Raw genomic sequence first — 12,619 nt, forward strand, 5'->3', positions numbered from 1 at the left:
CCAGGCTGTTTTGGTCTTCTCGGCAATGTGTTTTTTGAGTGGTGGTGAGGCAGGTACATGGTGAATGTAAGGTATTTAGACTGCCTTGTCAACTAGGGTGTAAAGTCCTTTAGGTTAAGGTTTGTATATGCATATAGAGCAGCATGCTTTCTAGTGGGGCAGCAGGTGCAGTGGCACCAGGGCCCGGACGCGTGATGGGCCCACGGAATTATGATACAACTGATTATATTTGTAGTTCACAGTGCAAACAGTTGCCAGGGAAAGAATTTCCTTCCTTATACTCGGACCCACTTACACGCTGGCTACGCCACTGTGCATTCATTCTTTCTCTCTCTCTTCCATAGCTCACGACCTTAAAACTCGCTCTCCAGCGAATAGCTGTAACTGTCGTTAGCATCACGCAGCCCATCACACTGATAGCTTCCAAGAAGGTACAGTAAGTGGATTAGAAGACAAAATCGCTCCACAGCGAACCTCAGCCGGCCCGATGTCTGTAGTAATTGTGACCTTCCCGTCCCCTGCGGCTCCCTTTTCCTTCGCTGCCTGATCTGGGGAGGCAGCTCGCCGAGGCAGAAGTCCGTCTCCAGCAGCCCCCGGGCACGCACGGCTCAGCGCGGGCACCCGGCGGCACGCAGAGGACCCTGCCTGGCACACGAGGGACGCAGCCAGGCGCGCTGCGGACAAGTCTGCCCGAGGCCACAAGGGGATCCCGCCTCCTCGCGAGAGAGGCTTAGCCTCCGAGTGGCGGCAGGGAGGGAGGGGGAGGCAGAGAGCGAGAGGAAGAGGTTGGCTCTGCCTTCACAGCCGCACACGTCGCAGGCAGCGCCCCCTCCAATGGCAGCGCCGTGCGCAGGGCTCACTCTGCTCCACAGCCAGACCCTGCTCCTTCCCGTAAACGCAGTTTCAGGGAAATTCGTCGAAGGCATCCCGGACTCCGCAGCTTCCCTGCTGACCGGACTACTTCAGCAGGCACCGCAGAGAACTTCAGAAGCGCGTGACTGCGCAGGCAGGGGTGCGTGCCTGGGTTTGAGAAGGAGTGGTGAGTGAGCTGTGCACCTACCTGTGCTCTGCGCTGAGGAGCATCATTACCGACCACTAAATGCGGCGAGGAAAGAAAATCGTCCGGAATTATCACAGGGCTGCTGCTTTTCTGTTCTAAAGTTGCATTGCTTTAATGGAATTATAAAGAGGTGATTCGGTGCAATTCCGAGGATGCAAACTGACGTGCAAGTGGAAGGCAACAGTTCCCATGAAGACAGTACCACGGCAACGAGAGGCGGGCTTGGATGTCAGACTGCTGCTGAGCTCGTAACACTGAGTAAGTAGCACATACAGACGGCTACTTACTTGAACTTGTTGATTAAGAGGACACTGGCTTGTGAGAGGCGAGAAAGACGCCCGTGGCTTGTTTTATGGAGTCTTTTCTGCTGCAAGCTGTGGAATAAACGGGTTTGGACTTGAAGAAATGGTGAAGCCCGCGGCTAATTAATAATCCATCACCTCGGTGCTGGGCTGCCTCCGAGGTCGGGATCCGGTGACATGCCTGGGAGTCTCGCCTGGCTGGGCGGTTGGTGAGCGGGGCCGGCGCCTCCAGCCATGCGGGGTCCAGGGCTCTTTGCGTTGTGCGTCTTTACCGTGTGGGCGTCCACTGTCCCGGCCCTGGTGACCGCGAGCGGCACCCCTGGGAAGCGGGAGCAGGGCAGGCTGCGCCAAATCAAGAAGCCACTCGGCCTGTCCCAGGAGCATGGAGCCTTGGCGCCGGTGCACCCCGAGGGTACAGAGGAGAGTGCTGGAGGCAGCATTCAAGGAAGGCCTCCAGGACAGCTCGAGACACAGCTGTCAGTCAGTGCTGAGCCAAAGTTTCACTCTGGGAGTCATGCTGCCTTGGCAACGGGGGGCACTGTTGTCAGTCTCCCGAGGTGGTCCGTACAGCCTGCAGGATCTGCTGCGGGTCTTCACTCTAGGAGCAGGAGAGCATCCGGGGACCCCCAAGGGAGGAAAAGCAGATGGACAAACAAGAACCCCAGGAATGAGAGTTACCTTAAAGGGCACCTAAACGAGTCTTATCAGGCTCCCACGGGACCAGCAGAACCCCAGTACCTGGCCCTCAATGACTCCTACATCCTCGTGCCCGATGACCTGGAAATAAACCACGGGCTGTTCCCCCGAAACACCAGCAGCAAGAGGCCCCACCTGAAGAACCCCTTCTACCCACTGACCGAGGAGTCCTATGGGGCCTACGGCATCATGTGCCTGGCGGTAATCATCTTTGTCATCGGGATCATGGGCAACATGGCGATCATGTGCATCGTCTGCCACAACTACTACATGCGGAGCATCTCCAACTCGCTGCTAGCCAACCTGGCCTTTTGGGATTTCCTGATCATCTTCTTCTGCCTGCCCCTGGTCATATTCCACGAGCTCGCCAAGAAGTGGCTCCTCGAAGACTTCTCTTGCAAAATTGTGCCGTACATTGAGGTAAGTTTGGAAGGCCTACAGCCGCCAATGTCAAAAAGTGCAGTGGCAGCTTCTTGAAGTCTTTTTTTCCGAATAGTATAATACACTTAGGCCGCTGATTCACACTTCTTCTTGCATGCACAAGCCTGACTCATGCCTAGAAAGTTGATAGCTTATATGCACATCTTGTGGGTCAGGCCAGGAAGCAGAGCATCTGTAAATGCATGTGATAGACGTGTAGGCACGCAATGCACACAGCAGGGGTGGCCTTAGGCATGTGCAAGCTGTGCATCTGCACAGGGCCACCAAACCCCAGGGGCATCCACGCCAATATATATCCTTAATATAATAATCCTCTGCAGATAGATACATATTTGCGTAGCGGCCCCTGGCAGGGATTTGGCGGCCTCCGGCTCGGTTCCACTTCAAAACACCCTGAACGCCCCCCCCCCCCCCCCCCCTCCCCCCCTTCACTGGCCTCTGCGCTCCGCCCCACCCGGACCGCCTCTTCCGGGGCCCCCTACCTACGCTCCCTGCCCAGGGCCGCCATGAGCCTAGAGCCGCCCCTGCACACAGTTTTGTGCTTAGCTGTAGAGAAGCGTGTGTTTCCAGGTGAGTATCAGGGCAATGGGCTGGAAAATGATATGCAAATGGAATGAACTTTCACACTGTCATACCATAGCTTAAAATTGCAAACATTTTGCAACGTGTTCGGTGACTTATCTTACTCAGTACCCTACTCCTCATAAATCTTGCATGAATGCTGCAGAAATTTCTCAAATTGTGCCAAATAATTTAGCAATAACTTATTTTTATGTAGTGCTTTCAACTACGATTTTATTTGTCGCACTACAATCAACAGGTGTTGAGTTAGCTTCGCAGGGCCTTGAACTTGTGATTTACAGATTGCAACAGATGCCAGTAGAGATTCATTAACGCACTGACCCTTCTTGCCAGAGCATCTGCGAGTGCTAAAAGTCAAACATTGTAAAGAAAAATGCAAAATTCCACACGTTTTCCATTTCTTGTTATACTTTCAGTAGTCGTGACATACAGTATGCACATGTAAGGTTAGGAAAAGAGCGGTAAATCAGCTTAAACTTTGCACATATAATCTGGAAATGTCTGTGAAGCAGAAAAAAACATTAACGTAATAGGGTCGATATGCAGATAAAACCGCACATTTTATTCACGAAGGTGAATTGTGGGCTTCAAGGTAAACAGGTGCACGCTGACAACAACCTCCTTCTTTAAATACATTATTGGATGTGTCTGCCGTTATATGCTTGTCCTCTAACAACCCCATACTCTACTGTTGTAATCCCCTTCCTTCCTTTCTGTTTTTAGACATAAATAGAGCTTTCTTGGGCAGTTAATCTGTTAATTGCCTGCTGGTTCAAGCATGACTAAAGTACCAATCTCCGCACCTTAAATCAGTGCAGCTGTTCATTAGTCTTTAAAAATAAAAAGGACCTGGTTGGCTGCCAGGCTCGAGCGCACATACGGGGACTCTGCCAAACAATGCAGAGGCAAGCCGGCACAAAGCGAGTCGCGAGCCTGGATGCCGACTGTGTGTGGGCAGTGGCACTGAAATAACACACTGATTGCAGCCCCTGCTGCCAGTCAGCGGGAGTGGTGCCGCCCAGGACTTGAAGCCTGCTACCATCTAGTGATGCTGAGGTAGGAGGTGGCTCGTGATGCAGCCACACCTACTTTCTTCAGCAATGCAACGCTTGCAAAGAAGGAACAGAATCACACTGCTCGAGTTTATGGGGTCATTTCTGATGGGCCTCTGTAAAGGAGGCCGACGTGTAACACAAGAGCAAATTTACAGTTTGTATATCTATTCCTATGACTTACACAGATAGTGTTTTTGTGGTTCCCAAAACTGCACACAAAGTAAACAAAACCCAGTCTTCCACGCTTGCACCTATTTCCCTTGCCGTCAGTGTGGGCGAGCGTCCAAACCCTATAATACACTCGTTTATGGTAGCCCGCTTCATGTTTTTATTACAGATTTCCCTTGGCCTACATTCTCTATACGAAATGTTTATTTTTGGCAGTACTGTATCTCCACTGAGTACTATTGTACGGTTTAAGTTTATGGGCACTTGAAAAGTTGGAAATACCATTGTGGTGATTATAAATAACTGCATCGTTTCAGGCGCTCCCTTTCACTGTCCGACTGCCTGGTTTGCTGCAGTAGTCCATCACATCTGTGCCCATGTTGGGCGCTGCAATGAGGCCACTTTGAGCAGCTGCTTTACAGCTCCACTATAAAAGACCACAGGATGGCGCAACAGTGCAAAACATGGCCCAAAATGTCGTTTTTACTAAGGGAAGGAAAACTAAAATGACAAAATATAATTGTTCTTGCAGTTCTGGCATTCTGTGCAAAGCCCTGTCTGTGCTTGCTAGTGCTATGCTGCACACCTGTTACCCGAGTACACGAGCACACAGTCCCTGAATGATGTCTTTTACACCGTTGATCTGGTATCAACATGTGCACATGTTTACAGATGTGCATATAGTGAATCAGTGACAGAATACATCATTGTTTGCCTCCCGCCCCCGTTTCTAACAACCCAGATAGAAATTCCTGTCAGCCAGTTGCAAATTAATTGTGATTGAACCCGGTGGTGGAATAGAGGGTTTTGGAAGCCCACTGCAATGAAATTGGAAACATTCACATTAATTCCAGGGTGATCTATACACGGAGTTTTGGTGCCTCGTGGTTGGCTATTGGTTTGAGTTGGTACGTTTATCTGATGAGTAGAATTTGAATGGCTTTTTTTCAGTGAGATATATGATGGTCACCAGGTCTTTAAGTGAAATGAAAAAACGGGGGGGGGCTCTCAAAGGGGCGCGGCCGATGCAATTAAGGGCGCGGCTTAGAAACACATGAGCTAAAAATCTGTGTTTAGCATAGTGGCCGCTCGACTGGAATGTTGCTGCTTCTGTCATTGCATCCAGATATATGAAACAACGAGTAATTGTACACTTACAATAAGCCAGGACTATTGCCTTTGTCAATGGTTGTTAGTTGCATATGTTAAATAAGTAACAACTACGGCTTCGTTTTTTATAACTTTGAAAATGCTTCAGTTCTGACATGATGAGACTATGAAACAAATATAACGAGTCTCTTTGAAGTTACCTCAAAGGTGGGATGGGTTACACTGCCTCAGAGTTAAGATTTTTCAACCTGAGGGCAAAATGGAAAGCCCGATAGAGCCCGTCGCAGCACCTGCTTTTAGAACTGCCTGTGCTGAGCACCAGCAGGACCCGTCACACTTAAAGCCCTTATGTTGTCCAAAAGGCAAGGGCTGCATCTAGGACCTCAATCTTGAAGTCATCATTTGAAATTGGTTAACATGAATTCCTACCAGCTGCTGATGTGTGCCGAAAATGATGATTCGTGTACTGCATGTCCAAGGTCAGTGTGCAGAACAACTGGAGTACGCATATGTTGGCTACACAGCTGTTCGCATACGTAGGATATGATAAATAAAATTCAGGTTTAACTACGACGTTATAGACGGCATGCAATCCATTTGTTTGCACCTGCCTCACAGAATAACCTTCCTATAAAACAGTGTCTAAATGTGTTGTACTCTAATGAGTCAAACACTTCAACAGTTGCGCCATTAATACCGCAACAGGAACTGCACATAAAAGCACAGTAGAACATGAGATAGTATTTTATTCGCCGTACACAGGTGTGTCACTCGAGCTTTAAATCTATTCTGCTCGAGTGTCCAGTCTGCCTGATCGTTTATTCACTGTTGTCAGAGTTCCTTGGTTTTATTATTTAGCAGCAAGGCTTCTCTTTAGGCAAAAGAGAGCAGGCTGCATTGTTTTTCATATGTGTATTATTCATTTAAAGACAGATGTTTTGCAATTTTAGCTGCACGCATTGTACTCGCAGTTCACGTGATTGTAGGAGTAACTCCAAAACTCACGGCCACAGGTACCTAGGGAGGCGTGTACATGTTGGGTTGAGTTGTATATAATATATGTGAGTGAAAGCAATGGAATGTTCTGTAGGGAGCCTTGAAAGAATTGGAATGTGAGGACAACGGAGGTGCCAGGACGGCAGTTGCTGCCTGGAGCCTGATGCCATTGTTCGCATTAAACACCTGCGCACTTACCTTGGTGTGTGCACATCTTTTCGGTGCAGTTTTCTATTTCCTCCTCTTTCTCGCTGCATGTGAGATGAGGTTCCTGTGGTAATTTATGTTCGCCAACAGCTGGGTAAACGTTACATGATCAGAAGTTTTAATGCAGTGAACCTTGTAGTAAATATTTACGGAATTTAAATATAACTTCAAGGAGGGAATAGAACCTAGATGTTTCTAATTTACTCCTATTACGAGTGCAACAATGTTAAATCAATTGCCCAAAGGCATGACGTCACTGCCACGGACTAGTGCACAGAGGCCTTCGAGTTCAGAACGCTACAGAAACGTCATCATAACGACTATGGGGCCGCTACCCAGGCATGTGAGGTAAGACTGTGTCCTCTTCTGTTCTGGGATTGGAATAAAGAGGATGTAAGTGTGCCACACTTTCACATTTTGCTAATAAAAAGAATGTTTAGAAGTTAAGGGAATGTCCTTTGTGCTTCCAAATTGTGTTTTTGACCTCCCACTATATAGAAGCTTTGGGGGTGAAAGAATGTCCCCATGCCCTCGACTTTGGTGTATATTTCAATGGAAACAACAAAAATGTTTTCTAAAATGGCAGAACCTAATTAGTATATGTAATTGTCAGACTATGTACAGAATTGGCCAGATTTTGAGGTGAAAAACGCAGAAAAAAACATAAACGTACAAAGATTTTTGAGTAACCAAATGGTAAATGGTAAAATCTGGTAAGGTTTTCAAGATATTCATTGTGAAGATGCATGGAGAGCGTTCACTTATAATGGATGTTAGTGGTGATTGTTTGTGTATTTGTTGTTTATTCAGAATAACCCTCCAGACTTTACTTTGTGATGCGTCAACGAGTTTGTTTGACCTGTGTCTACTTCGTCCTATTGCAGTTTGTGGATCAGTCTTTCTCCCTAATCTCTTTGACGTTCAGACGACAAAGTCAAAAGTCTAAGTGCATGCAAAATTTCATATTGCTTTGAGATAAACACTGGTTTGTACATTCACCTACATGATTGCTCATTCACTTACCTAGTAATTGGTGGTCCCACATCTAGAAGCTCCATCTAATTCTTTGCCTACACTTGCTAATCCGTAGGAACATAAAGGCACCGCTCCTGATACAATCTGCTTAAGGTTCTTGAATGAGTCAGTATCTCACAGTGAGTGAGTCAGTTATTGTGGATGCTTTTATAGACAGTGCATAACTTAAAGAAAACTAAGTGCAGGCCCCGAACACCTTTTATAGGAGTCCACTGCTGCTGAAAGCTAGGGTTGCCAAAAACCATCTGTGCCCAATCCAGACCCAACCTAATGCCCCATTCTTACACCACCCTACACTTCCTGACAGTTTATTAAACTCTTCCTGGGTCATTTTCATTCCTGCTTTCTCCCTTTGTCCGTTTTCCTATCTATCTCGTTTTCTGTAATTTTTTCCGTCTTTCTCTCTCTTGCTCCGGGTCAAAGTTTATGAAAAATAAATATCGGTTCAAAAAAAGGAGGGCGGAAGTCCACCATGTACAACACTTATGCATGTGAAGTACTGTTTACAGACCACTCAATGGTAGGAACAGTCTAGCCGCACGCACCCAGTGGACACCTCTTCATAGAAGCCAGTGCTACTGCCGGCTGAGTGGAAAGCAGAACATTTGAGGGAAGTGAACATTCTAGGAAAGAGAGCTGCAAAGAAGGGACTGCTTGAAGGGCAGACATGTATTCTTGTTCTTCTCTTTTCACAGTTCAACGTGAGAAGAGGTGTGTAAAGTGTCACACTTAGCGGCTCATTACGTACTACCCGACACCGGCTCAGAATCGGGACCGGCCGACTTCTGGTTGGCGGTTCCGACCGCTGGTTTACGATCCAACCGAACAATGTTCGGCCGGAGTCCTGTTGTTCCCTATGGGAGCTCGTGTTCCGCCAGACACCCGGCCAAAACACACTCTCGTATGAGGAAATGGGCTGTTTGCGGAATACCCTGCACCCTGTCGCAGGCACCCCATGCGGCCTGCCACAGAGTGCACGGTTTTATAGAAGGGTACCTCGGCCATCAACCCTAGGCCACTGGACCTAGGGGCTCTATGCCAGGGGCCCCCAAAGTCATTTTCCAACAACCTTTTAGTGTCAGACTGGCCAATGCAGAAAGGCTGTTGGAAATCGACATCGTAATCATGAGAGCGGAAATCCTGTCTATAGCTGTGTACGATGCGGTTCCGACCGACATAAATACTCAATGAGTCGCTTGGAACCGATTTGGAATGACCCCACAGTATACATTCCAACCATGAACATCGTAATCGGGTGGTTGGAATGTAAACCGATCGAGTCGCTCGGAAGGGCTCTGACGCAGTCGAGGAGATTCTGACTGTCGAGCAGAGGCTTTCCTCCTGACATCATAATGAGCCTCTTAATGTGCAGAAAGAAAACCCTGGCATTTATCTGCTTATCATTTGCATTGCACCAATATGTGGTGTGTGATGGCCAATGATGAAGTAAAGTTTATACATCCTTTTCACTTCCAAAATCAATCTGTTTACAGTGTAAATCTCTCATTTGCATGTCCATTAAAAGTCTCCTCTGCTGATTCATCATCTGGGTTGTAATCTTGGGCTAGTCATAGTATGTGTAACTCACAGCTAAATTATGAATCATGCACCTCAAAAGTGATTTGATTTGATTTGATTTGATTTGATTTGATTTTAAGTTTTCTACAGCGCGCAGCAACCCTGGGGCATCCCGGCGCTAAAAAAGACCACGGTACTGAGGTAAGGAAGGGTCAGGAAGATAAGCTCAAGGGAAAAGAAGGGTTTTTAGACGTTTCCTAAACCTGAGGTGGTTATGTTCTTGCCTCAGGGAGAGAGGAAGGGCATTCCAAAGTCTGGGAGCATTATAGGAGAACAGGCGACCGCCTGTTCTGGCCTTCCTAATTCTAGGGACATTGGCGAGGGAAAGAGAGTTGGATCTTAATTGTCGACTTGAATGCTGTTGAGTCACGAGTGTCCTAAGAATGGGAGGGCCTTCGTTGTGCATAATTCTGTGAGTGATGCACAGGGTCTTAAAATTGACCCTCTCTTTTACTGGCAACCAGTGCAGGCTTCTGAGAGCTGGTTTGGCCGAATTCCTCGCTGGGGTTCCTGTGAGGATTCTAGCCGCCGCATTCTGTGCGCATTGAAGTCTATGGACAACCGAGGCTGGGGCCCCCAGATACAGGACATTTCCATAGTCCAATCTGGAGTTCACAAGCCCCTGCATCAGGAGTTTCCTGGACTGGAGCGGAAGTAGATGTAAAATCTTTCGAGCCATCTTTATCAGGCCGAAACAGGTTCCCGCCGTTTTCCTCGCCTGAGTTTTGAAACTTAGATCCTGGTCAAGCCATATCCTTAAGCTCTTGACTTCGGATTTTGGAATAGGTGGCGTTCCCATGCATGGTGGCCAAGGGAGGGATGTGGGGATTTTGTTACGAGTTCCCAAGAGGAGTATTTCAGATTTCTCCCCATTAAGTTTTAACCTGGAATCGCACATCCATTGATGCACCTTCTCCAGGCAGCTGCTCAGATTGGACAAGGCGTTGTCTGGTTGGTTAAGGGCGACGACGAGCTGAGTGTCGTCAGCATACATTATTGATTTAATGCCAAATGGCTTGACAACATCCTCAAGGGGAGCCATGTAAACATTAAAAAGTGTGGGGCTCAGGGAAGAACCCTGAGGCACACCACACTTAAGAGACTGAGCATTAGAGACGGAGTATCCGTCCGCAACTTGAAAGGACCTGTCTTTGAGAAAGGATGAGATCCATGCTAACGCGGAGTCCGACACTCCTATCAGCCCAAGGCGCTGGACAAGGGTAGTATGGTCCACCGTGTCGAAGGCGGCACTCAGGTCGAGGAGGATCACTGCCACTGATCCTCCTGCGTCCATTATGCCCCTAGCTTCCTCTACCACGGCTAACAAAGCGGTGTCAGTCCCTTGTCCTGGTCTAAAGCCTGTCTGGGACATGCAGAGAAGATGATTGGTCTCTAAAAATTCCGAGAGTTGTTGATTTGCTACTCGTTCGGCTATTTTACTCATAGCCGGAAGCAATGAGATCGGTCTAAAATTAGAAGGATCTGTGGGGTCTAAGTGCGGTTTTTTTATGAGGGCCTTGACTGTGTCTTTTTTCCAATTTGCCGGGACTATACCATTTTCAAAGGAGGCGTTGATCAGATTGGTAAAAAGGGGGGCAATAGTGGGAGCAACTAGCTTCAATTTACTAATGGGGGCTGGGTCTGATGGGGAACCACTTTTGACTTTCTGTAAAACGTTAAGAAACGTTTCAATGGAAATTTGGGAGAAAAAGGTTAATTTCGGGGTGTCTTGGAGGAGAGAGGAACCAAGACCTGTTTGAGCAGATGGAGGAGCTGGAAGGGAAGTCAGGATTTTAGCAATTTTAGCCGAAAAGAAGTCTGCCATTTGGTTACATTTTGCGCCATCCAAGTCTGGGATGAAGGAGGGTCCTGTATTTTGGTGAGGAGTTTCACGATTCGATAAGTCTCTTTCGCAGAGTTAGCAGCTGAGGCTATTTGTTCCTCAAAGTAGGAGGCCAGCGCAGTTTTTAAAGCGTTTTTATAAAGCCTAATATGGGTTCTATAGTTGCTTTTGTCATCTGTGTTCCAGTTCTTTCTCCATTGGCGTTCAAGCCTCTTGCCTTTCCTTCTCATTCCGCGTAGTTCTTCAGTGAACCATGGTAGTTTGGACGACTTCCTACTGGATGGGAGAGTTTTAAGTGGTAAGACTGAGTCGAGGGAGTCATTTATCCAATTATGAAGTTGGATTTCGGCTGACGAGGGATTAGGGTCTACTATAGGTAGAGTGGAAGTCAGAGCGTGATCCCATAGCATTTTGTCCAGTTTTTTCCAGGGACGAGAAGGGACTCGGGGGAGAGGGGTGTCAGACGGTTTACCTGGAAGTTGAAGTTTAAAAGGGACCAGAAAGTGGTCTGACCAGGGAAGGGACACAGGGGTATGTACGGTAAGTTTGGAAAGGTTGTAACTTTACATCAGTTTTCTGTTATGTATATATGAGTGGTAGTGTTGAATGTGTGAAAACTAGGCCTGGGCGGTGAACTCTCCTCGGTTTGAATAGTTTTCTGAGTTTTCTGCACTCTCTGCTCCACTGAGCATGCAGAATACTGCAAAAATCCAATGCTAGACCACCTCCCAGCAAGATTTCCTAACACGGGTGGTCGCAGATGGTCGCAACTGCTTGCGTTGAGAAACCATCCATTCACGTTGAGGAAGCTGTCGCTCGAGTAGAAAATCTACTGGAGTGGCAGAAAGAAGCAGCACCCTCTTGCACTGTGTATGGTGCTGTTTGCACTGATTTTCCAGCTCGGGACAAACACCAGGTACTAAAAATCAGCATGAACAGCACAACCTAACACACTTTTTCTCTTGCGGAACTCTGTGTAGTGCGGTGGAGTTTTTTTGTCTCTTTATGGAGTTTCGCAAAGTGGGACTACACCCAGCCCTAGTACAAACATCTAAATCTACACTTCCTCAGACAAAATGCTTCCTTGCTGTTCTTTTCTTTTAAAATGCGACCCTTTGCGCTAATGCTTTCCTGGTCTCTTTTGATTCTGATTTGGAGTCAGCAGGATTTTCTTCAGATGGTTATCAATAACCTCTTGTCAGTGGGATACTGTGGAATAGTTTTAATGAGATGTTATCATGTCTGTATGTGGATAGTAAGAGGTTGCTACTTGGGGATTGGGTAGCCATTTAACTAGCAGGCATGCTAATACTTGTTGGTACTTATTAATGGTGGTGCATGTGTTGCAGCCTATTGGAGCATGGAGCTATGCACTGAAAAGAGCGCATGTAGCAGTACTTTTCATGGTACATCTGCCAGAATCTTGTAATGCACACTAATGCTGTCTAGCAAGCTCCTGTTATGGGAAGTGGAGATGTGTGCTCTTCCCTTTGGTGGCACAGGTTGGACAAGTGTGGCCAGTGGTTCCTGTGATAATGGGAACCCT

The 12,619-nt window shown here is 47.4% G+C and overlaps 1 protein-coding gene across 1 annotated transcript in view; it reads left to right on the forward strand.

The window, feature by feature from the left end:
• Positions 1-469: 469 nt before the first annotated feature.
• The window catches only part of GPR37 (G protein-coupled receptor 37), a 199,498-nt gene continuing 187,348 nt past the window's right edge, over positions 470-12,619 (forward strand). The window contains exon 1 of the mRNA XM_086967415.1: positions 470-2,478. Within this exon, the coding sequence (XP_086823541.1) occupies positions 1,597-2,478 (882 nt within the window). The 5' untranslated portion in view covers positions 470-1,596. The remainder of the gene's footprint in view (positions 2,479-12,619) is intronic.

The sequence above is a fragment of the Lissotriton vulgaris genome, chromosome 1_1, assembly GCF_964263255.1.
Source record: "Lissotriton vulgaris chromosome 1_1, aLisVul1.2, whole genome shotgun sequence".
Lineage (NCBI taxonomy): Eukaryota > Metazoa > Chordata > Amphibia > Caudata > Salamandridae > Lissotriton > Lissotriton vulgaris.